The 23,846-nt window shown below is 44.9% G+C and overlaps 1 protein-coding gene across 2 annotated transcripts; it reads left to right on the forward strand.

Moving 5' to 3' along the window:
- tep1 (telomerase-associated protein 1) lies at positions 1–23,818 on the forward strand. 2 transcript variants are annotated; one of them, XM_035799582.2, is made up of 56 exons: positions 1–151; positions 1,115–1,635; positions 1,765–1,941; positions 2,088–2,237; positions 2,350–2,514; positions 2,813–2,950; positions 3,029–3,100; positions 4,089–4,210; positions 4,348–4,505; positions 4,602–4,711; positions 4,963–5,041; positions 5,129–5,321; positions 5,546–5,777; positions 6,083–6,235; positions 6,406–6,480; positions 6,549–6,670; positions 6,900–6,965; positions 7,065–7,211; positions 7,508–7,799; positions 7,990–8,111; positions 8,283–8,396; positions 8,484–8,601; positions 8,696–8,884; positions 9,020–9,204; positions 9,341–9,482; positions 10,892–11,071; positions 11,337–11,429; positions 11,513–11,645; positions 15,079–15,238; positions 15,428–15,564; positions 15,662–15,750; positions 15,842–15,956; positions 16,065–16,109; positions 16,221–16,422; positions 16,541–16,661; positions 16,828–16,952; positions 17,058–17,157; positions 17,249–17,401; positions 17,516–17,728; positions 17,958–18,014; positions 18,118–18,232; positions 18,331–18,552; positions 18,670–18,827; positions 19,287–19,394; positions 19,534–19,638; positions 19,850–19,979; positions 20,098–20,183; positions 20,300–20,435; positions 20,542–20,672; positions 20,779–20,900; positions 21,113–21,244; positions 21,329–21,428; positions 21,548–21,662; positions 21,780–21,862; positions 21,962–22,066; positions 22,193–23,818. In XM_035799582.2, the coding sequence occupies exons 2-56, from the start codon at positions 1,117–1,119 to the stop codon at positions 22,310–22,312; spliced, it is 7,731 nt and encodes a 2,576-aa protein (XP_035655475.1). In that variant the 5' UTR covers positions 1–151; positions 1,115–1,116; the 3' UTR covers positions 22,313–23,818. The 2 variants fall into 2 exon arrangements, with proteins under 2 accessions (XP_035655475.1, XP_035655476.1); XM_035799583.2 differs by having other exon boundaries at positions 14–151; positions 1,112–1,635.
- The last annotated feature ends 28 nt before the right edge of the window (positions 23,819–23,846 follow it).

The following is a 23,846-nucleotide window of genomic DNA, read 5'->3' on the forward strand; positions in this document are numbered from 1 at the left end:
TAGACTGCGCTCGTTTGACAGAGAGCTACATGGCAGAGACGTATGCGGAAATAATATTTCATCTGGCTGCTCTGAACAAGTGATTTGGAAACTGAACACATATAGAATTATTTTTGAAGTGTTAGCCAGTAGTTGTCCCGCTACTTATTAGGTAAGTTTGCGTCCCTGTTTGTGACTTTCAGAAGACTTAGCTACAGTCACGCCCATTCAAAGTACCTGTAAGTCTGGGTAGCCTTGCTACTTCAATGTGCTTTTTGATTACTATCTGGTTTTAGACTTTCATCCCTGTGCAGTTCGCACAATATTGTTCTATGGGCACAATGTATTCTAGTCTGGACATTCGTGTTTCTGTGTTATTATATTTGTAGGAAGAACATTGATGCGCTATACTTCTGGTCCATGGCGTTAGTGCGCGTCCCTAACGCCCTGGACCAGAGCTAGGCAGTACTGTACCAATCTATCATTGTGTACAAGCACCACTTCTGTCTGGTGTTCTGGACATGGACAGAACAGCATTGGTGCATGGTTCTGTATTTGTCATTCATTTAATGAGCCAGTCATATCTAAAGCACAAGACAATCTTTATGTGTGTCGAGTGAACTTTGTTCTTTTTTTACCACTCTCCTTGTCATTCAAGCGACCCACCCAAACACATGAATGCCCTTTTGTATGTTTTACCGTTGACTGTTTAAATAAGACCTGGCTAGAATGCGGATGAACTGCTTATCTCTAACAAACGTAGTCAGTCGAGTTTCAAAGTTTACTTTCCACGTGCACAGGTTACAATCGGTGTAAAACAGTACAAATACATTCTTACCTTGAGGTACTGTGTAATCTGTTTGTCCTAGAGCCGTGTTTCTCAAACTCTCCTCGGGACCCCAAGGGGTGTACGTTTAGTTTTTTTGCCCTAGCACAACACAGCTAATTCAACTAATCATAAATGTTTTATTATTTGAAACAGCTGTGTAGTGCTGGGGCAAAAACCAAACCTTGCACCCCTTGGGGTCCCGAGGACTGAGTTTGGGAAACGCTGTCCTAGATGTACTATTAAAAAGGACCCTCCCTGTGCTGAGTGAATATTTGCCTGACAGTCTATTGACCTGTCTTCCAGCAGAGATGAAGGTGCTGACTTTGCTCCAGCCTCATGGGGCCCAGGACCAGCAGGCTGCATCAGGGGGGCTCTACTCTAACTACCTTGGCCAGAGCATGGAGAACAGATGCCTGATCCATGCATCTGTGCTGCCTCAGTCCTTCTCTGGACCAGTATCCCAGCCCTCCTCCTGCCCCTCTCTCCAGCCCTCCAGGCTCACCTCCACCACCTCCTCCCTCCTCTCCACTACCACCTCCTCCCTCACTTCTCCCTGTCTTACCTCCCCCCTCCTCACCTCTCCACTCCTCAGCACAGAGAACAAATTCCTAAAGAAGGATTCACTACTCTTCCCTCATTCCCTCTCTCTCCCCTCTCCCCTCCCACCTCTGTTCTCTTCAACCCTGGCACCCTCTACACGTGTCCTGCCTCCTACCTGTTCTCTCCCCCCTCCGGTTCTGAATGTAGACGAGCGGATGGGGGGAGAAGGAAGAATTAGGCAGCCTGCCTCTGAGGACGCGCTGTCTTACTATGAAGAGATGACTGTGGTATATAGCACAATGCATCCTTTTCAGTATGGCTTTGTTGATGTGGTTTGCACAAGGTCCCTTCCAGTCCAGGCACATTTGGTTGTCATTATACCAAATGTGTTTTCTTTCCTCCTTATGAAATGGTAGGATTCTGACCGGGACAGCCTCATGGCTGAGGAGACTGAGGCATCCACAGAAATGCCTGTCCTGGACATGGCATTGGATGAAGAGAAGTTGGACCAAACCATGCCATTCGGGGAACAGGACTTTGGTGAGATGGAGAGGGGGAAAGATGAACTGGAGGAAGAACTGAAAGACAAAAAGGTGAGTGAGTAGATTCTGCATTTAGTCTCGCACAGAAAACCATGTATCTCAACATCAACCTGAACCTCAAAACCATTCTCCCTCCCCTTTCCTGCTCTCTCTTTCTACCCCATAATTTATTTTCCTCACACTTTCCCTTCAATCAGTACCTGCTGCTGAATGAGGTGTGCTGTTCTCTGGTGAATAAGAACACTGCTCCTGGTCAGAAGGACTGGGATGTAGAGGAAAGTGTCTGGAAAAGGATCCAGAACTTGTCCAAGGCCATCTCTACTGACGATCCCCAGTTCCTCCTCAAGGTGTGTGTTAGTGGAGAACCTCTCTTGGTAATGTCCAACTAGGGTCCTCTATGGATTTTCGGGTGCATTAAACAGTTATCCTATTTTACCATATTTTCCTGTTCCCCTTTAGGTTGCAGTTTACACCAGACAGGAGTTGAACATCCGTATCACAGCTAACTTCCTTTTGGCTCTTGCTGCCCATCTGCCCACCACTAAGCCACACGTGCGTAGGTACTTCTGTGCAGCTGTGCAGCTACCCTCTGATTGGCTGGAAGTGGTGAGACTCTACAGCACGGTGAGTTTTGTTCAATCTCAGTGAATCTCTTACTAATCTCAACTGCTCTTTGTTTGTCTCTCTCTCTACATGTGACAGACTCAGTAAGGTGCTGCACATGTTTCTCTCTCTCTCTCTCTCTCTCCCCACATGGGACAGACTCGGTAAGGTACTGCACATGTTTGCTCATCTTGATCACTTAATGAGTAGTTGTTTGGGAGGCAAACTGTTTTGTAGATCAGGGATTCTGTGCAGTGCTTTGCTCAGGCCGATCCACTGAATATCTCTCCTAACCATTCCACTGTGATGTCATCTTCAGTGTTTTGGCCACTCTTTACCCACCTGTCTGAAGAAAGCCCTGGGAGACAAGTTCAAGCAGTTCAACGAGTATCAGTTGGCCAAATACAACACACGCAAACATCGCTGCAAACACAGTTGCTCTAGACCCAAAGGCAAGGTACGGCAAGCGTGTGTACACACAGACACACACCTTGTTTTTTCTCTTCTCCATCTTCTCTCTTTCTCTCCATCACAGAAACCATCCACTCAGCAGTTGGAAAAATGGGCAAAAATGCTTGGAAGTGATGCCACCAATCTGCAGAAATATGTGAGTGTGGTGCTAGGTTTGGCGACAGATTTTCATGTGAATGTTCTAAAATCCGCATGAAGAAAAGTACTAAATTTCCCACTAGTGGTGTTTCCACCAAACAGACTTGTTGGCGGATAACAATCTGTGCATGATGACTTGGTGCACACAGTTTTCATGTACTGAATAAAAATGTGTTTTAATGCATTTTCAACTCTAGCGGTTAGTTTTGTCACAGTCTGTTGTAAAATAGCAAATTCTTGGCATGTGCACTCTAGCCAACAACTGCTGGCAGATACAGAGCGGGTAGGCTAGTCTAGAGGACATGGATAAGATTCATATCTTTAAGCATTGATCATCGTGTCACCAGAATAAGACCCTCAATATTTATTGGAAAGGAGCATCATGCTCATCGCTGTGCACTTTTACTACCCTTTGAAGTTAATTTTATTTAATCTGTAGCCTAATACACTGCAATAAACTGAGTCGTAGTGGGAGGTTTATTAGGCTACAGATTAAATAAATGAACCACACACCATATCATCGCGTGATTCCAAGTTTACATCGATATGATGGTTATTATATCACTATATGCGCATGAAGGTGTTTCCACTGCCATTTTCTTGCTAAATACATTTTACTGACAGATTACTTGCCGGCATTTATAAAATTGCATTTTTTTTCCCTACAGTACGACTCTACTTGCATAAAACTTGGATGGAAACGTATTTTGCTTGTGTATTTTGTGTGTACAGTCTTGTGTTCTCTAGCATGCTAAAAATCTCTTTTAGCCTTTGTGATGTCTTGGGAAATGTTGATATTGTAGCCTATACTGTGTGTGTGATATCTCTGTTTGAAGCTAGGAGATTATGAAGCTAGGACAGCAGTCTATAGCCTTACCCATCTTCTGAAAATATATAAACCCACAGCTATTTTAAGATTTTGCATGAACTGTAAGTTGCTCCGGATAAGAGTGTCTGCTAAATTACTATAATGTAAATGTTTGAAGTTGAAAATGGAGGAGAGACCTGTGGTGGATAAGAAGCAGAGTGAGTTCAGTCTGAAAAAGATGATCAAGAGGCTTCACATCAAAGAGCCTGCTCAGCATGTCCTGGCCATACTGGGAAAGCGGTACTGTATACCAAACACAGAAGTTGACAGATGTTTTTCTATTTTACAGATCCAACGATCTATTAGCTAACATTTAAAAAAAAAACTTTTCTGAGCTGTATACAGTCTCGATACTGTGCTTTGTATGTTTGTTTCAGGTACCCTGGTGACCCCAAGGCGTTCTCCCGCAGTGGGCTCAGTGGGGTGTGGGACAGGGAGCGGGCAGGGCAGCGCATGAAGCTCAAACAGCCAGACACATGGGAACGCAAACTCAGCCAAGAGGGAAACAAAGCCTCCACGTGGGAGAAACTGATAGGTCTAGTTTAAAAACACACACACACACTCACAGGGAATCAATGCTGCAGATTGTGGCTGTAATATTGTCATAATGCTGTCCTTATTTATTTTACAGACAGTAACTCTCTGCCCTTCATGGCAATGCTGAGGAACTTGAGAAATATGATAACCCAGGGCATCAGTGAGCGGCATCATCAGAAGATTCTGGGAAGACTGACCTTCAGGGTGATTAACCATGATTATTTCAAAAACAAAAATTCCCACTTGTTTTATAATATGTTCAAGCAATCGGCAGAATACATCATTGGACAAATAAAAAATATATTGTCAGCACATGTCCAACATCCATGTAGATTTTGACCACTAGGATACAAGTCTAGCGGAGGATCAAATAAAAGTTGCTAGAAATTACAGTAGGGAATACAGCATATTTACATTAACACCTATATCCCAATAAAACACTGGTGTTGTTACAGAAAGCAGTGATTCAGAGCAGACAATTTCCCTTCCGTTTCCTCTCCGCCTATAAGGTCATAATGGAGCTCAACAACATGGGTTAGTATCTTTCACACAAACATACATTCTAGTTTGGAGAAGTCTACATTTGATGTTGTCGGAAAAGCTTTTACCTCCCTCTTTTAGCCCGTGCATCAGAGAAAGCGGTCTCCAGCTCTAAGGAGATCCTCAGGGGCATTCTGAAGAAGATGCCTAAGAGCAAGAGCCTCAGTCGTTTGGATTGGGAGACGGCTGGGCAGAAGAGGCTGAGGGTGGCGTTAGGTGTGCCCTTTGTCTACCGCATCTACAACATGAAGAAGAGTCAGTTGCAGAAAGCCAGGTACAGACATCAACACCGGGTATTCACCTGGGAGAGGAATCAGGTGATCCAGACAGGGGAACCAAGGGACATGGGAGATTTGATTATGAATATTTATCAGGTAGAGGACGTCCAGAGGAAAACTGTAATATTAAAATCTGCATTGTGTTTGCGTGATAATAATTAGATATATGTTTATACTGAGTAAGGACGATGCACCCTGAAGTGTGTGTGTGTGTCCACAGCCAGAGACTGTATTCGCAGGCCCTTCTGGAGCAGTACCGCAAGGCTCTGGAAACAGCGGTGCAGATCTCGTGCCGTTACAACGTGCCACCCCTCCCTGGTCGCACCGTGATCTTGTTCGCTGGTAACATGGCTGAGAACGACACCTGGAGCGCCACTCAGGACTTCTGCTGCCCGTCTGACGTAGAGGCAGAGAAAGTAGATGAAACTAAGGAAGAGAAACTCACACCCTCTGTAAGAACCCTCAACACACTACGTCCCTGACCAGAAACAACCCCTAGCCTCTACCCTCTACACACTTGTGTAGATCTTTAAAAAAAATGGGGAAGTATAGTCAGTATGGTAGCAGCTTCACCCTTCCCTCAGACATGCTAAGTCACATTTTCTCCATATTGCTTAGACTTGTCCAGTCCTCCCAGACAAGTGCCTAGTGAGTAGGGGCTAGGGATCTTTTTCTAGATGGGGCCACACTCTACAATGCCTAGCACCTGTAATCTGTGCTTATTACTGACCCTGCTGATTTGTGTATTTCCTCACAGATGCAGGAGGTGGCAGTGTTGCTGTCACTGATGATAGCCCACAGCGCTGAGCATCCCCAGCTGATCCACTTTTACTGGTGGGGTTGTGCAGAAGTAGAGCTCAAGTCGGATGTGCTGTTGGATAATGTCAGGCATGTGATGAAGCAGATAGAGGTGAGGCTGTCGCTTCCTTTCCCTCATGTCTATCTACACACTGTTGTAATGGTTTTAATACACTTCCAACATAATGCCATTGCTGTGAAGTCCTTTTAAATAAACTGAAGGGAATATTTAAAGTCTGATGTATTGGAGATTGATAGTAGATTGAATCATTTCTCTTACAGGAGGCTCAGAATGCCTATGACAAACATGAAACATTCTCTTCTTTCATGACCAGAGAGATGACGCAGAAAAACAAGGTGTGTTTATTTGCACATTTTGAATTGTTTTCAGGGCTCCATTTGACTTAATTGTACTTCATTCTCAGGTGGACAATATCATCGTGCTGGGGGATCGCTACTTGGATAATAACATGGACATAGCGCTTGACCGATACAGGAAGGATGTGAACAACAACGTCCTCATAGTGAAAATCTTCTTTGGGAAAGGGTAGGGGGTGCTTTTCTGTGTGCTGAGCAGCAGCATATCTCTGCCACATAGGAGAGTGCAAGCAGTGGGCTGTCTCCATACATTTGATATTCTATGAGAAACTACCTTTTCTATAGTCATCCTGCTTGCTTTCTTTCCTGGAAGGAGCATTTTCAGTCCATGTTCTGTAACACACTGGGGATAACAGCTACAACCTTCGCCGTGTATGTCCTGCCTCTGTCTGTTGCAGGAAGATAGACCAATCCACAGACAGGAACTGTGTGGTACTCCAAGGCTTCAGCGAGCAGATTCTCAGGCAAGCTTTCTTCTCATTTACCCTCTTGTCTCTGATACACACGCACACACACACAATATTGTTGCACGGTGTCTCTGAAGTGTTTGTTTAACTCTACAGGTTTGTGGCTGAAAGAGGCTCGTCTAGACTGCTGGATCACGTGGAGCACATAGACAAGCTGCATCACATTATCCCGCCACAGGGGGGTGCTAAAGAGGCTGAGCGAGAAGCTGCCGTCACCCCACTTCTTGCCACTCCAAAACTGAGGTACTGTGGCAGGGCAGGTTGAATACGTTTCCTTCAAAACTGGTTTGGTTGTCCATGATTATCCATACTTGATGATTGGGCTGTCTCTGACAACATAGGGTAGCCATAGGGTTACCAAGAGAATCATAGCTGAGCATTACTCTCTTTTCTCTCCTCTTGCATCACTGACTCTCTTTTCCCCCTCCTTTTCTCTGCCTGTCGTTTGCTCTCTGTCCTCCTGTCGTTTGCTCTCTGTCCTCCTGTCGTTTGCTCTCTGTCCTCCTGTCGTTTGCTCTCTGTCCTACCTGTCTTCTTAGATGGCGAGGCGTGCGTGTGTTTGTCTCCTCAACGTTCAGAGACATGCACGCTGAGAGAGATGTTCTGGTGCGCAGTGTTTTCCCTGAGCTCCGGCGTCGTGCGGCGCCACACTGCCTCTATCTGCAGGAGGTGGAACTGCGCTGGGGGGTGACTGAGGAGGAAGCTGGGCGTGTCGTGGAGCTCTGCCTCTCAGAGGTGTGCCGTAGCCAACTGCTGCTAGGCATTCTGGGAGAGCGATATGGACTGCTTCCTCCCTGTCCATCCCTACCAGACCTCCCACAATACAGCTGGGTAAGGCCTGCCTTCGCAAGACGCTATCTTTCTTTCCATCTCTCTCTTTCTTAGTCCTACTAAGCTGTCTGGTTGCACAAAATGTCATGTTTTCTATCAGGAGAGAAGTTTTTATTTGCAGCCACATCTAGTCAGAAAATATGCTTAATAAGATAAAGATATTTCATGATTTGGTTACCATTCTCTACAGCTGGATTCTGCTCCTTCGGGGTTGTCCATCACCGAGATGGAGATTCGACAGTTCCAGGCCCTTCATCCAGACACAGCTCAGAATCGCATATTTTGCTACTTCAGGACACCCCATCTGTCTAGGTACACTATCAAATCAGTCCACTTCACTTATCCAGGTTCACACCTTGAAAAATACTAATTTGTCCAATTGTTCATCTGCCAATGATTCATATGAACAATAAAATTGACTGTATGCATTTGAATGTGAAATAATATAATGTTAATAATCATCGTACAATGTTTGTTTCTCAGGTCTGTTCCTGTGGCGTGGAGGTCAGACTTTGCTCCTGAGTCCAAGGAGGCTGAATGTAAGATGGCTGACCTGAAAAGAAGAATAGTGGATAGTGAAGCGAAAGTCACAGAGAAGTGAGCTCAGTTTTTGTTCCTTACACATTGTCTTGAAGTAGCTTTGTTAAGATTATTGGTCTCATGGGCTCTGTCTCTCTGTCTCAGTTACCCCTGTGAGTGGGGTGGTGTTGTGGATGGGAAGCCCTATGTGAAAGGCCTGGAGGAGTTTGGGAAGGTGGTGCTGGAGGACCTTTGGGGGGCACTGTTGAAGCAGTTTGTGGAGGTCAGAGACTTTAAAAATGACAGGCAACTTAACATTGAAGCCATTTTGGGTTCTACTTCCACCAATCATTGTATTGATGTTGTTTCTCTGACAGAAAACGGATGAAAGTGATTCCAGGTCAGATCTGTCAGAGCAGGAAGTGCACCAGGGCGCCTTGCAGCGGCAGTTCTTTGGCCGTGCCAAGCTGCTCTCTGGGGCGGTGGGGAAGGTGCAGGAGGCTCAGCTCAAAGGAGGAATGGTGCTGCTGGAGGGAGCTCCAGGAGAGGGCAAGACTGTCTTCATGGTAAACCATAGCAGCAGCTTTAGCAGAGATACACAAACACAATTTATTCGCTCAGTATAAAGATGTTATCCATCTTTTAGTCCTCCCCGGTTTCTGTAAGGTTTTTCTCATAAATTGTCTCCTCCCTTCACACAGGCTGCTCTGGCGAATGCCTTAAGAACTCCTACCAAGTCCCAGAAAACCCCTAGAGGTGATGTCATCTCCTACTCCACTGCTGCTACCCAATCAGCATGCACTGTGGAAAACCTTCTACGCTGCTTTGTACAGTGGTTACGGAGAGGCAATGAAAAAGAAGACTTGCCTCTCCCTTCCTCTTATAAGTGAGTGCAGACAGCAAACATTTTATCCAGATTTTGTCAAATGGCCTTTCAATGACCCTGCCAATAAATGTGCTTGAGTCAGTAGGAAGGGCCAATGCTGCTCAAGACTAATCCAACCATATCTGTTTTATCATAGAGATCTGCTGACAGAATTCCACTCCCAGTTGAGTGACACCAGGAAGGACCAACCACTGGCCCTGCTTGTTGATGGGGCAGAGCATGTGCAGGATGGTACAGGACAGCTGACCTCTGATTGGATACCACAGCACCTTCCTCAGGTCAGAAACTCAGCCTAAATGTACACAGACGTTTTCAGTTTCTGTGTAGATGGTGACCAAAGGAAGTTGATGGCACCTTCATTGGGGAGGACGGGCTCGTGGTAATGGCTGGAGTGGAATTGGTGGAATGTTATCAAACACATGGTTTCCATGTGTTTGATGCCATTCTGTTCTTTCCGTTCCAGACATGAGTCATCCTCCCCTCAGCAGCCTCCACTGATGGTGATGTAGTATCATATACAGTGGGGCAAAAAAGTATTTAGTCAGCCAAGTTCTCCCACTTAAAAAGATGAGAGGCCTGTAATTTATCATAGGTACACTTCAACTATGACAGACAAAATGAGAGAAAAAAATCCAGAAAATCACATTGTAGGATTTTTAAATGAATTTATTTGCAAATTATGGTGGAAAGTAAGTATTTGGTCACCTACAAACAAGCAAGATTTCTGGCTCTCACAGACCTGTAACTTCTTTAAGAGGCTCCTCTGTCCTCCACTAATAACCTGTATTAATGGCACCTGTTTGAACTTGTGGACAGGTGTCTTTTATGCTGATAACAAGTTCAAACAGGTGCCATTAATACAGGTAACGAGTGGAGGACAGAGGAGCCTCTTAAAGAAGGCTCCTCTGTGAGAGCCAGAAAGGTCTGTGTGAGCCAGAAATCTTGCTTGTTTGTAGGTGACCAAATACTTACTTTCCACCATAATTTGCAAATAAATTCATAAAAAATCCTACAATGTGATTTTCTGGATTTTTTTTTCTTCTCATTTTGTCTGTCATAGTTGAAGTGTACCTATGATGCAAATTACAGGCCTCTCTCATCTTTTTAATTTGCAGAACTTGCACAATTGGTGGCTGACGAAATACTTTTTTGCCCCACTGTAGTATAGGACTTAACACTAGCAGCATACCACCCTGCATACCACTGCTGGCTTGCTTCTGAAGCTAAGCAGGGTTGGTGCTGGTCAGTTCCTGGATGGGAGACCAAATGCTGCTGGAAGTGGTGTTGGAGGGCCAGTAGGAGGCACTCTTTCCTCTGGTCTAAAAAAAATATCCCAATCCCCCAGGGTAGTGATTGGGGACACTGCCCTGTGTAGGGTGCCGTCATTCGGATGGGATGTTAAACGGGTGCCCTGACTTTCTGAGGTCATTAAAGATCCCATGGCACTTATCGTAAGAGTAGGGGTGTTAACCCCGGTGTCCTGGCTAGAATCCCAATCTGGCCCTCAAACCATCACGGTCACCTAATAATCCCCAGTTTACAATTAGCTCATTAATCCCCCTCTCCCCTGTAACTATTCCCCAGGTCGTTGCTGCAAATGAGAACTTGTTCTCAGTCAACTTACCTGGTAAAATAACGAATAAAAAAAAAAACTTCTGCTCTTTCTTTTGTTGTGTTCTTCTGACAGGGTGTGTCTTTGGTGCTGAGTGTCACCTCCACTTCGGCCCTGCTGCGAGTCCTTTCCAAGAGGAAACTGGCCTTCTTGTTTCCTTTAGGACAGCTTTCTTTACCGGACAGAAAGGAGATAGTTCAGAAGGAACTTGGCATTTATGGGAAGAAGCTTAGTGACTCAGCTTTCAATAATCAGGTTATTATCTTTACATTTTAGTAATTTAGCAGCTGTTCTTATCCAGAGCAACTTACAGTAGTGAGTGGATACTTTTTTGTACTGGTCCCCTGTGAGAATCTAACCCACAACCCTGGTGTTGCAAGCACCGTGCTCTACCAACTGAGCCACATGGGACCCCATATCATCACTCTGAAAAGCCTACTAACAGTGTTGTGAATAGTATGACCTGCTCTGTATAATTTTGTCACCATTAATTAACTCTTGTCTCTGTGTACCTGTATAGCTTCAGACCCTTCTGATGAAGAAGGGAGCAGTGAGTCCACTTTATCTGCACCTGGCCTGTGAGGACCTGAGGAACTTTGCCTCCTTTGAAAAGGTCAGACATCATGCATGTCACAATGACCCGACCCATAGTCATGATGATCTGTGTCAGATGATGAATAAGTGTCTGTGTTCCAGATGAAGGAGAGCCTGCAGGCTCTTCCTCCGTCTCTGAGTGAGCTGGTGCAGCACAGCCTGAGCAGGCTGCAGTCCCAGTACAGAGAAGTGGGACTTGGCTGGGCGTTGGCCGCCTTGACTGTCAGCAGTACCGGTGAGAGCCAGGGCACTTCAAAACCACCTTATTCACAAACTGCATCCACTGTCTTTTTTCTTTTTTGTGTTTAAAAAAAAAAATGACCCCCTTTTTTCTCTCCAATTTTGTGGTATCCAATTGTTTTTAGTAGCTACTATCTTGTCTCATCGCTACAACTCCCGTACGGGCTCGGGAGAGACGAAGGTTGAAAGTCATGCGTCCTCCGATACACAACCCAACCAAGCCGCACTGCTTAACACAGCGCCATCCAACCCAGAAGCCAGCCGCACCAATGTGTCGGAGGAAACGCCGTGCACCTGGCAACCTTGGTTGGTATGCACTGCGCCCGGCCCGCCACAGGAGTTGCTGGTGCACGATGAGACAAGGACATCCCTACCGACCAAGCCCTCCCTAACCCGGATGACGCTACGCTAGGCCAATTGTGCGTCGCCCCACAGACCTCCCGGTCGCGACAGAGCCTGGGCGCGACCGAGAGTCTCTGGTGGCACTGCGCCACCCGGAGGCACCATTCACTGTCACCATCCACTGTTAACCACTGCGCCACCCGGGAGGCACCATCCACTGTCTTTTCAACACACAAAGTTGAAGTCGGAAGTTTACCTTGGCCAAATACATTTAAACTCAGTTTTTCACATTTCCTGACAATTAATCCTAGTAAAATTCCCTGTCTTAGGTCAGTTAGGATCACCACTTTATTTTAAGAATCTGAAATGCCAGAATAATAGTAGAGAGAATTACTTATTTCAGCTTTTATTTCTTTCATCACATTCCCAGTGGGGAATTCACATACACTCAATTAGTATTCGGTGGCATTGCCTTTAAATTGTTAAACTTGGGTCAAATGTTTCGGATAGCCTTCCACAAGCTTCCCACAATAAGTGATTGGTGAAGGTTGGCCCATTCCTCCTGACAGAGCTGAGTCAGGTTTGTAGGCCTCCTTGCTCGTACACGCTTTTTCAGTTCTGCCCACAAATTTCCTATATGATTGAGGTCAGGACTTTGTGATGGCCACTCCAATACCTTGAATTTGTTGTCTTTAAACCATTTTGCCACAACTTTGGAAGTATGCTTTGGGGCATTGTTCATTTGGAAGACCCATTTGCGAGCAAGCTTTAACTTCCTGACTGATGTCTTGAGATGTTGCTTCAATATATCCACATCATTTTTCTGCCTCATGTTGCCATCTATTTTGTGAAGTGCACCAGTCCCTCCTGCAGCAAAGCACCCCCACAACATGATGCTGCCACCCCTGTGCTTCACGGTTAGGATGGTGTTCTTCGGCTTGCAAGCCTCCCTCTTCTTCTTCCAAACATAACAATGGTCATTATGGCCAAACAGTTCTATTTTTGTTTCATCAGACCAGATGACATTTCTCCCAAAGGTATGATCTTTGTCCCCAAGTGCAGTTGCAAACCGTAGTCTGGCTTTTTTTATGGTGGTTTTGGAGCAGTGGCTTCTTCCTTGCTGAGCGGCCTTTCAGGTTATGTCGATATAGGACTCATTTTACTGTGGATATAGATACTTTTGTACCTGTTTCCTCCGGCATCTTCACAAGGTCGTTTGCTGTTGTTCTGGGATTGATTTGCGCTTTTCTCACCAAAGTACGTTAATCTGTAGGAGACAGAACGCGTCTCCTTCCTGAGAGGTATGACGGCTGCGTGGTCCCATGGTGTTTATACTTGCGTACTATTGTTTGTACAGATGAACGTAGTACCTTCAGGCGTTTGGAAATTGCTCCCAAGGATGAACCAGACTTGTGGAGGTCTGCACATTCTTTTTGAGGTCTTGGTTGATTTCTTTTGATTTTCCCATGATGTCAAGCAAAGAGAAATTGAGTTTGAAGGTAGGCCTTGAAATACATCCACAGGTACACCTCCAATTGACTCATGTCTATCAGAAGCTTCTAAAGCCATGACTTCACTTTCTGGAATTTTCAAGCTATTTAAAGGTACAGTCAACTTTGTGTATGTAAACTTCTGACCCACTGGAATTGTGATGCAGTGAATTTATAAGTGAAATAATCTGTCTGTAAATAATTGTTGGAAAAATTACTTGTCATACACAAAGTAGATGTTCTAACCGACTTACCAAAACTATAGTTTGTTAACCTCCTGGAACCACCCCCCCAGATCCGGGATAATTGTCATCAACTACACTAAATAGCATAGCGCAATGGTCAAATAATCCTGCTAGAAAATATTCATATTCATGAAATCACAAGTGAAATATAGCGAAACACAGCTTAGCCTTTTGTTAATCACCCTGTCGTCTCAGATTTTGACATGATTCTTTACAGCAAAAACAATACAAGCGTTTGTGTAAGTTTATCGATATATCAGAAAAATATTATGTACACCTAGCGGCAGGTAACTTGGTCACAAAAATCAGAAAAGCAATCAAATTAATCGTTTACCTTTTGAGCTTCGGATGTTTTCACTCACGAGACTCTCAGTTAGACGGCAAATGTTCCATAAAGATATTTTTTATATCCAAATACCTCCGTTAGTTTGATGCGTTATGCCTAGGAATCCACCGGAAATAGCGGTCACGTGAACGCAGACAAAAATTCCAAATTATATCCATAATGTCGTCAGAAACATGGCAAACGTTTTTTATAATCAATCCTCAAGGTGTTTTTAAAATATCTATTCGATAATATATCAACCGGGACAGTTGGCTTTTCACTAGGACCGGGAGGAAAAATGGCTACCTCTCTGTTTAGCGTAAAAATCACACTTAGAGCCAACAACTGACCACTTAAGAAATGTGGACGTTTACGCTCATTCTTCAAAATAAAGGCCCGAAACTGTCTAAAGGCTGTAAAAACTTTAGGGAAGCCACAGAAAAAGGAATCTGGTTGATATCCCTTTCAATGGGCAATAGGGATGCATAGAAAGACAGGGGTTTCAAAATAAGAGTCACTTTCTGATTGGATTTATCTCAGGATTTCGCCTGCAATATCAGTTCTGTCTTACTCACAGACAATATTTTTACAGTTTTGGAAACTTTAGAGCGTTTTCTATCCCAAGCTGGCAATTATATGCATATTCTAGCATCTGGTCCTGAGAAATGTGGATTGTTATTTTTCCAAAATTAAAAATAGTGCCCCCTAGCTTCAAGAGGTTAACAAGAAATTTGTGGAGTGGTTGAAAAAACAAGTTTTAATGACTCCAACCTTAAGTGTATGTAAACTTCTGATTTCAACTGTACTTCCTATATATGTTACCCAAAACCTGATTTGGACATGCACTCCTTACCTGGTGGCTGATGGTGGTGTGGACAAACTTTTATATCTGCTCAAGTGACTCCAGTGGCTAAAATCTACCACTCACTAATAGTCATACCCTACTTACTAATCACGTTTCCTCATCTCACTCAGCAATGCTGCTCTGTGACATGCCATAACAATTCCCCCCTGGTTCCATTGCAGGCCTAAGGGAGAGAGACCTATATGCCATACTGAACATGTGCAATGGCCTGACCTCTGGAGGTGAGAAGGCAACATGGCAGGATATGCTGCACTTGGCCAGAAAGCCCATAAAGCGTGTCCCAATGGCAACCTTCTCCCACATGGTGCGGAGTCTACAGAGGTATGAGGCTGTGTCAAATGATGGGCAGTCGGAGGTCAGATTTGGGTTAATGAGGCAATAAAACTAATATTGGATGATGCTCAATTCTCTATCCTTCTCCCAGAAGTGTTCACTCCCTCTCATGGAATGCGCTGTTGTAAGGAATTGAAAGTAAACACAGTCCATCTCTTTCTTGACTATGTTCTGCAGCCTGATTGATCCATCCCACTGTTACGGCCCGGATGACCTCCTGGCACTGACCAATCCCGAGGTCAAGCTGGCCTTTAAAAAAGAGCTCCTCCTGCCAGGAGAGGCTGACTGGACCAGGGCTCATATCCTGTTGGCAGGTAGCTACTATTATAAAGATCCTACACACAAATGCACTGCTTACATCTGTATATAAACAAACATGGATACATAAGGATTTGTTTCTTTCTCTCTCAGCCCATCTTTGGGTGCTGGCAGATCCTCAGGGAACATGCACATTTCTTCACTGTGAGGCCAGCTCCATCTTGAACCTGCCATTCCACCTGGTCAGTGACACTTCCTCTAGCTTTTTAACCTCTCTCCCAGTTGACCTCTGTGTCACTGACCACACCTTAACACTTGGTTGTATTTGGTCAGATGAGAAGTGGCCAGTGGGACGTGCTGCATTGCCTGCTCTCTAGTTATAATTTCCTGTTTGCAAACGTGCGCCATGGCCTCCTGCACCACCTCCTGGAGACCTACAGCTTGTTTGGTAAGTCACCTCTCTGGAGAAATGGAAGAACGTCATTCGATAATGGGTGTTAGGTTATCTAGTAACTAATCTACTCTACTTCCACTTTTATTATTCTCTTCACTGCAGGCAAGAGGTTTGAGTCGGAAGGTATTGGTTCATGGGACACTTCAGGTAAAATAATTTAGCCCTTTTTACTGGTTACCTGTATAGAAAAGTCTCTAGAATCTGTTCCTCAGACAGAAAGCCCAGAGTTGAGTCTTTCTCTCCTTTTTTCCTCTGAAGACCAGAGCGGTCTGACAGATTGTGTCGGGTTCCTGCAGCGGCATGCACCCATCCTGTCCTCATGGCCAGCCCTGTTTCTGCAGCAAGCTCTCAACGAGCCCAACCACACTGACGCCCATGTATGGGCACAAGGCATGATGGGAAAAGGGGTGCATGTGATGAGGTGGCTGAACAATGAACAACATACCCAGACGGAAACCAGGTAGCTAATCTGATTTGTACAGTTATTGCAGTTAGACCATATTGACCTCTGTGTTCCCTACCTCAGTGAGTTAGTTATATTGTTATCTTAGTGATGCTGGTGTCCTCTGTTACCACAGTAAGCTGGTCTCCACCTTCTCCTCTGAGCCCACCTGTGTGGTTGTGAGTCCAGGGGGTGAGGTCATGGCAGTAGGGACTGGACAGGGCACCCTCCACCTCGTCCACACAGAGACTGGACAGGTGAACTCCTGCTCTATTTTCATAACAACAATATGCCACTGACCTAACAGACTAGGAAAGGACTTACTACTGACTATATGCCACCATCAGCACTAAAATATGACAGTAATATCTTTCAAATGCTCCATCTTTGAATCTAAGTCCATTTTACCTTGACCGTTAACAGGAAGTGAGGTCACTGGTGAGCAGCTGTGACGGAATCTCAGGATGTGTCTTCTTGAGGGAGGGGCTTATGGGAACTACTTCATTTGATGGACGGATTGAATTGTGGGATGTTGAGAATGGCTGCAGGTGAGACAATGCTTGGAATAAAAAAAAAGTTCCCAAGGCCTATATGGGATTACGAAATTCCAAACTTGCAGACATACAAAATGGTAAACTGTCATGTCTTTCTAGAACTGCCCTCATCGATGGCCACTCAAACAGAATAACAGGAAGTGACGTCAGTGCAGACAGGAAGCACCTTGCAACTGTGTCTCTGGACTTGAGCCTTAAAGTGAGTCTCACATCAAGACTATGCCAGTCGCTCTGATTCCTACTTCAGCCATTCATTTGAACGTTAATGTTATCAATGTTATTCTCCACAGGTGTGGTCATCTCCAAAGGGCAGTCTGGTCACAGCCCTCTCCAGCACTAGCCCTCTGAACTGTGTGACCTTTGACCCTGAAGGTCATCTTGTGGCAGCTGGGGGTTGGGATGGAGCTGTGCGTCTCTGGAACTGGCTGAAGGGTGAAGTTACGGTGAGTCGAATGAAGGACCGCATTGCAGCGAGAGATGTCACACTGTTAAATGTTTAATTAGTTTGTTGTTTTAAAACAACCTTTCATCATTCCTCCTTCCTTCCTCCCTTCCAGACTCTCTCTGGTCATCAGAGGTCAGTACGCAGTCTGTCTTTCTCTCCCTCCTCTTCTCTGCTATGCTCTGGCTGTCTGTCTGGAGAGGTGAGGATGTGGTCAGTTCCAGCCTCTACCTGCGTGGGGCGCTACCAGGCTCACAGCGGATCTACAGAGGTGCTCACCTTCCTGCTGGGCGGGACGGTACTCCTGAGTGCTGGATCTGACCACACGGTGAGAAGGATGGTTTACCTACACACACACAGGGAAGATCTCAATTGCATACTCCTTGCATCCTCTCCTTGTCAAAACCCATTGTAGGAGTAGTTTCAGAGAGGGACCTCTTTCTCATCCAATGGGTTTTGAGGAGAGCGGATGCGAGGAGTTAGCAATTGAGATCTTCCCATATGCACACACACACTTTGAGAGGTTCCTTATTTGCCTGTTCCCCCTTCCTCCACAGGTCCAGTTATGGTCAGGTGGTCTGGGTCGCTCTGTGAATGTATTTGGAGAATCCAAGGTATGCTGTTCCACTCATGTTTCAGAAGTTCCTCAATTTCCATTTCTGTCACTTGGAATCTCAAAAATCACTTTCTTTGCCTTGACATGAGTCTGTTATTCAGAAGGGAAAGAAGATGTCAACCACGGAGCCCGCTGCTCTATGTGTGTCTGTCGCTGGTGCTTATGCTGCAGTGGGTTACCATGGTGATGGGTTGAAGCTTTTCAGTCTTGAATCAGGTATATGGTTTTAAGTTTTCCAACAAACACAACTCTGCAAGCCAAGGAAATGAATCAATTTAATGAATCACTTAACACACTCCAACCCTATTGTGCAGGTGAGAGGACATGGGCTAGCAAGGACCTGCGGGTGTCTATCCTCTGCCTGATGTGGCTGGCTGCAGACGAACCTGAGCTGCTGGTGTCTGGGGGCGGGGACCAGCGGCTGAGGGTGTGGAGACAGGAGGAGGCAGACATGGTGTTGCTGGGATGTTTTGGGGTGCAACAAGGCCCCATCCTGGCCCTGGCACAAAACTCCTCTTATCTGGCCACTGCCTCAGGTCAGACCAATAACTTAAACACTCAGTTGATCAGTAGTAAACTCAATTTGTACTAATCACTAATTCATCTAATCATTTTATAAACAATTTACTAACTTTCGCCATCTCTTTCCTCAGATGACTGCTCCATTGCTCTGTGGGCAGTGAAGGACATGACCTCTGACCCCTGGGTTGACCCCAGTGTGATCTCTGTCCTGAGAGGTCACAGTGGAGGGGTCACCTGCCTGGCCTTCAGTCCAACTGGGGAGGAGTTACTGTCTGGTGGAAAAGATCAGGTATAGGTTTAAAGAGTGTGTTCATATTTGAGTTTCGGTTGGTGTGTAATCTCAGTTAACCCAGAACTAAAGTGGTCAGATGCTCGATTTAAGTCCTGGGTCCATACGTGTTAAAGGAAGAGTGAGAACGAGGATCGGAACTAAGAGCTCCACCCGCTCTCTTTGCAAGTTACGGGCAAGTCTATGGGCCAAATGTCCCCTTCAGAAATGTGAAAGTTGCAAACACCTGTGAAATTGTGTTTTGTCCAAATAACCATTGACAAGTACTGAAATTAATGCTGCTCGTCATGACAGATCTACGGTACCTGTTGTTTACGTAGTCAGTCCATGAGAGATTAGTTAGTGTGTTGAAATTGTACTTTTATTGTGAATAGTGGGGATGTTGTTGATGGAAACAACCAAGAATATTAAGAGCTGTCTGTTACTTGTGGCAGTTGTAGTGATAATGTGACTTTTCAGGTTCTAATGGTGTGGAATGCCAGTTCCTCTCCTCCTACTCTCACTCAGTCTCTACCACACTGCCATGGAGACTGGATAACTGGCTGTGTCTGGGGCCCAAACTGTGTGGTTAGTGTCTGTTTTAGTGTTTTTTTTTTTCTTCTATGTCCTTTTGTTGCTGTTTTTTATCTTGATGATAATTACCATTTCAACTACAAAGATACTTCTGAATTAAACCCAAGTAACTTGATGTCTGTTTGTCTCTCAGCTGAGCTGTTCCAGTGACTGCAAGATCCGTATGTGGGACCTACAGAAAGGTCGCAGTGTGAGAGAGATCCTGGCGAGATCCTCCCTCAGTGCAGTCTGCTGCCTGGTGAGTCTAACAATAGGGGGCATTATGGACCTCTCTAAAATGGCACTGGATGGATGGCTTTCAACTGTAGTCTTAATGGAGAAGGTGTTGAGGGGGAAAAAAGTATCTTCACGGTGAAATTGTGCTGTCTATATGTAATGAGGCACTGTAAGTTGTGATGGTGTTTCCATTTTGTCTTGATGATGTTTGTGTTGTCTTGGGGGGTCCGCAGGGTGAGTTTGTGATAGCAGGCTGTGCCGAGGGGGAGCTGCACGTGTGGAAATGGGATTCAGGGATGGAAATCAGCAGGATTTCAGCTCACAGGTCACGCATACACCACTGCTCTGTGCTACCTGACCCAGGTACTGCATCTTTACTAAATAATTAAACGTATTAATATTATTCCCCTTTTTAAAAATACTATGATACACATACCATTGTGGTCATGTAGTGTATTGTTCCTAAATGTTTTGTATTCAGACAAGACCAAGGAAACTAAGCAGGAGGACATGGTGGTTGCTACGGCATCTGATGATGGCACAGTGAAGCTGTGGCACCCCTTCCAGGTGGGATTAATGCAATTTGCTTGTAATTTCTAGGATTTAGGTTGATTTTGAATAAGATGCATGTATCAATATGCAGTGATGCTTGGTCTGATTGTCTCTTTGCCTCCTAATTGTAGGTACAGCATCACAGCACCTTGCAAGGCCACAGTGGAGGGATACATGGAGCAGTCTCAAAGCAGAAAGGAGTCCCGGCATTCCTCACTGTGTCTCAAGATCGGTCGTTGAGGTCTTGGAGCGTTGCTGCAGCAATGGGTAACACATTTATCAACCTGAATTGTCAACCTAAACCAATCCTCCAATTTCTATACTTGTTTTTTATTTTTTATTATTAATTTCACCTCTTTATTTTTTCTTCCAGAGAGTCCTCTCAACCAGAGGGGCACTGTTACCGCTCTGTCCTTCTGCCAGAGTGGGGATTTGCTACTGTCTGGCTATGAGTCTGGCAGAGTGGAGCTATGGAAACACAATTCTGCAGTTGGCCACAAAAAGGTATCTCCATACAGTGCCAACCATTCAGCACCTTGTTTTGTAATTGATTCTCTCATTGACTAATAGAACAAAGTTGGTTTATCTTTGATTTGCTTGTGTCGCTCAGGTGTCTGACAGTAGTGTAACAGCGATATGCTCCATGCCTGATGACCAGTTTGCTGTGGGATGCAGGCAACGCTCTGTGTCAGTGTGGAAGGTGGAGTGGAATCCTCAGCACAATGCTGCAAGGTCAGCTCTTGGCCATTATATGTCAAGTTTTCACACTATGGCGATGGTTGCTATTGGCCCAATTTGGCATTTGTAAGAGATTGATTCAGGCAATATCTGCTGGTTGCAAATTTGTAGAACTTTCATTAGTACATGGATAAAATTTTAGTCAACATTTGTTCTTGTACTCCTGCATTGCCTGCCGGCAAAGATTGTCATCCTGTTGTCCCTAGTCTGTTGAAGGTTTCCACATACTCAGTGCCTACCCCAGTGATGCACCTGTACTACTGCTCCATCCTGCTGGGAACCTGTGAGGATGGAAATATCATCAATGTCCTTGCTGACGCTGATAGAGAGATTGACAAGTAAAGCACTCACTCACTCATGGTATACACATTATTAGATGAAAAATACTGACTTGAAATGTACATAACTTGCCTAAATTGCAGCTGGAAGGATGACACACAAATTCTTGGGATGGTGGCCAATGATGAAAAAAGCACTTGGCTGGTGGGTGAAAAGAAAGGACAGATTGTGCTTGGCTTCATGGTAAGTTTACCACCATCACTGATATAATCATCATCAATGACAACACTGCTGCTGTTTTAGATGGTTTTAATAAGAGTTATATTGGTTGATTATAATCTGGTCCTATCTGCCTTCCCTAGTATGCCATGGGCCCAAAGACTGACCTGCAGTCATCATGTGGTAAAATTGAGCTAGAAATGGAGGAGACTTGTGGTGGAAAAGGTGGCTGGATAACTGCTGTGACTGTGGAGAGAGGTAGCTGCACTGCAGTACAATGACACTCACATACTCATATTAATTTTGATACTACTTGTGAATCATCTGTAAATGAATAATTTATTAACTGCACTGTAATTTGTGTCCTGTCTCCAGAGTTGGTTGTATGTGGAGATTCCAAGGGGAATATGTGGTTCAACCAGCCACCAAACATCAACTCCTGGAGCAGCAGGAAACCTGTAAGATCCCTCCCCTTTTCTCTGATGGTGATGGTGACTGTCTTGAAGAGGAAACTGTTGTCTTATTTTACTATGATAATTTTGATTGATTTTCCCTAGGCACACAGTGACAGGATCAGTGTTCTGAGACTCACCAACAGCACTATCATCTCGGCATCCCATGACAGAACGGTCAAAATGTGGGACAGAAACACCAAGAAACAGGTGCATGTCATTCTAACTCTTCCACGCACTCAAATCATTTTACAAAGAACAGATGAATAGTCACAGTAATGGTGTGTGTGTGTGTGTGCGCGTGTGTGCTTACACTATCTCTGTGTTTCTGCACAGGTGGGTGTGTTTGTGTGTGCGGGTCCTGTTCTGGTCTTGGAGGTGAACCCACACTGCTCCAGTGAACTGGTGTGTGGCGATGCACTGGGCCAGCTCTACTTCCTCTCCTGGAGAGAATAACCACCCAGTGTACACACATACATTGTATACACGCACAGAGTCATAATTAACTTACTCTCACACAGATATACACTATATATACAAAAGTATGTGGACACTCATTCAAATTAGTTGATTTGACTATTTCAGCCACACATTTTACATTGACATTTTTGTCATTTAGCAGATGCACTTATCCAGAGTGACTAACGGTTAGTGCATTCATCTTAAGATAGCTAGGGGGACATCCACATCACAGGCATAGAAAGGAAAAATGTTCCTTTAACGTAGCTGTCAGAGCTAGGGGGGCCATGCAATCTCCATAGACAAACATTGTCAATATAATGGCCTTACTGAAGAGCTCAGTGACTTTCAATGTGGCACCATCATAGGATGCCACCTTTCCAACAAGTCAGTTCATCAAATTTCTGCCCTGCAGAACGGGACTGCTCACAGATAGGGACCGCCAAAGCGTGTAAAAAAAAAATTCTGTCCTCGGTTGCAACACTCACTACCGAGTTCCAAACGGCTTCAGGACGTAACGTCAGCACAAGAACTGTTTGTCGGGAGCTTCTTGAAATGGGTTTCCATGGCCGAGCAGCCACAGACAAGCCTAAGATCACCATGCACAAGGCCAAGCGTCGGCTGGAGTGGTGTAAAGCTCGCCGCCATAGGACTCTGGAGCATTCTCTGGAGTGATGAATCATGCTTCACCATCTGGCAGGCCGACAGAGGAATCTGGGTTTGGCGGATGCCAGGAGAACTCTACCAGCCCCAATGCATATTGCCAGCTGTAAAGTTTGGTGGAGGAGGAATAATGGTCTGGGGATGTTTTACATGGTCGGGCTAGGCCCTTTATTTCCAATGAAGGGAAATCTTACTGCTACAGCATAGAATTACATTTTAGATCATTTTGTGCTTCCAACTTTGTGGCAACAGTTTGGGGCAGGCCCTTTTCCTGTTTCAGCATGACAATGCACCCATAGAGAAATGGTTTGTTGAGATCTGTGTGGAAGAATTTGACTGGCCTGCACAGAGCCCTGACCTCAACCCCATTGAACACCTTTGGGATGAATTGGAACGCTGACTGCAAGCCAGGCCTTATCGCCCAACATCAGTGCTCGACCTTACTAATGCTCTTGGGGCTGAATAGAAGCAAGTCCCCGCAGCAATGTTCCAACATCTAGTGGATAGCTTTCCAAGAAGCGTGGAAGTTATTATAGCAGAAGGGGAGACCAACTTCATATTAATGCCCATGATTTTGGAATGAGATGTTTGACAAGCAGGTGTCCACATACTTTTGCATGTAGTCTATCAGTACTACTGTACTTTTATGAATATTCTCTCAATCAGCTCAATCAACACTATATGCTATCTTCTACACACCATGTAATATGCATACTAATAACCAATACTTATATGTACATGCCTTTAAAACCTAAGAGAAGGACCTCTGAATGTTAATCAGCTATAATGCATGTAGTATGCAATAGTTACCTGAAATAAAGTGTGGGTTTGTGTGCGCTATCTCTCGCTCTCTCACACAGTACCAGTC

The sequence above is a fragment of the Oncorhynchus keta genome, chromosome 23, assembly GCF_023373465.1.
Source record: "Oncorhynchus keta strain PuntledgeMale-10-30-2019 chromosome 23, Oket_V2, whole genome shotgun sequence".
NCBI lineage: Eukaryota > Metazoa > Chordata > Actinopteri > Salmoniformes > Salmonidae > Oncorhynchus > Oncorhynchus keta.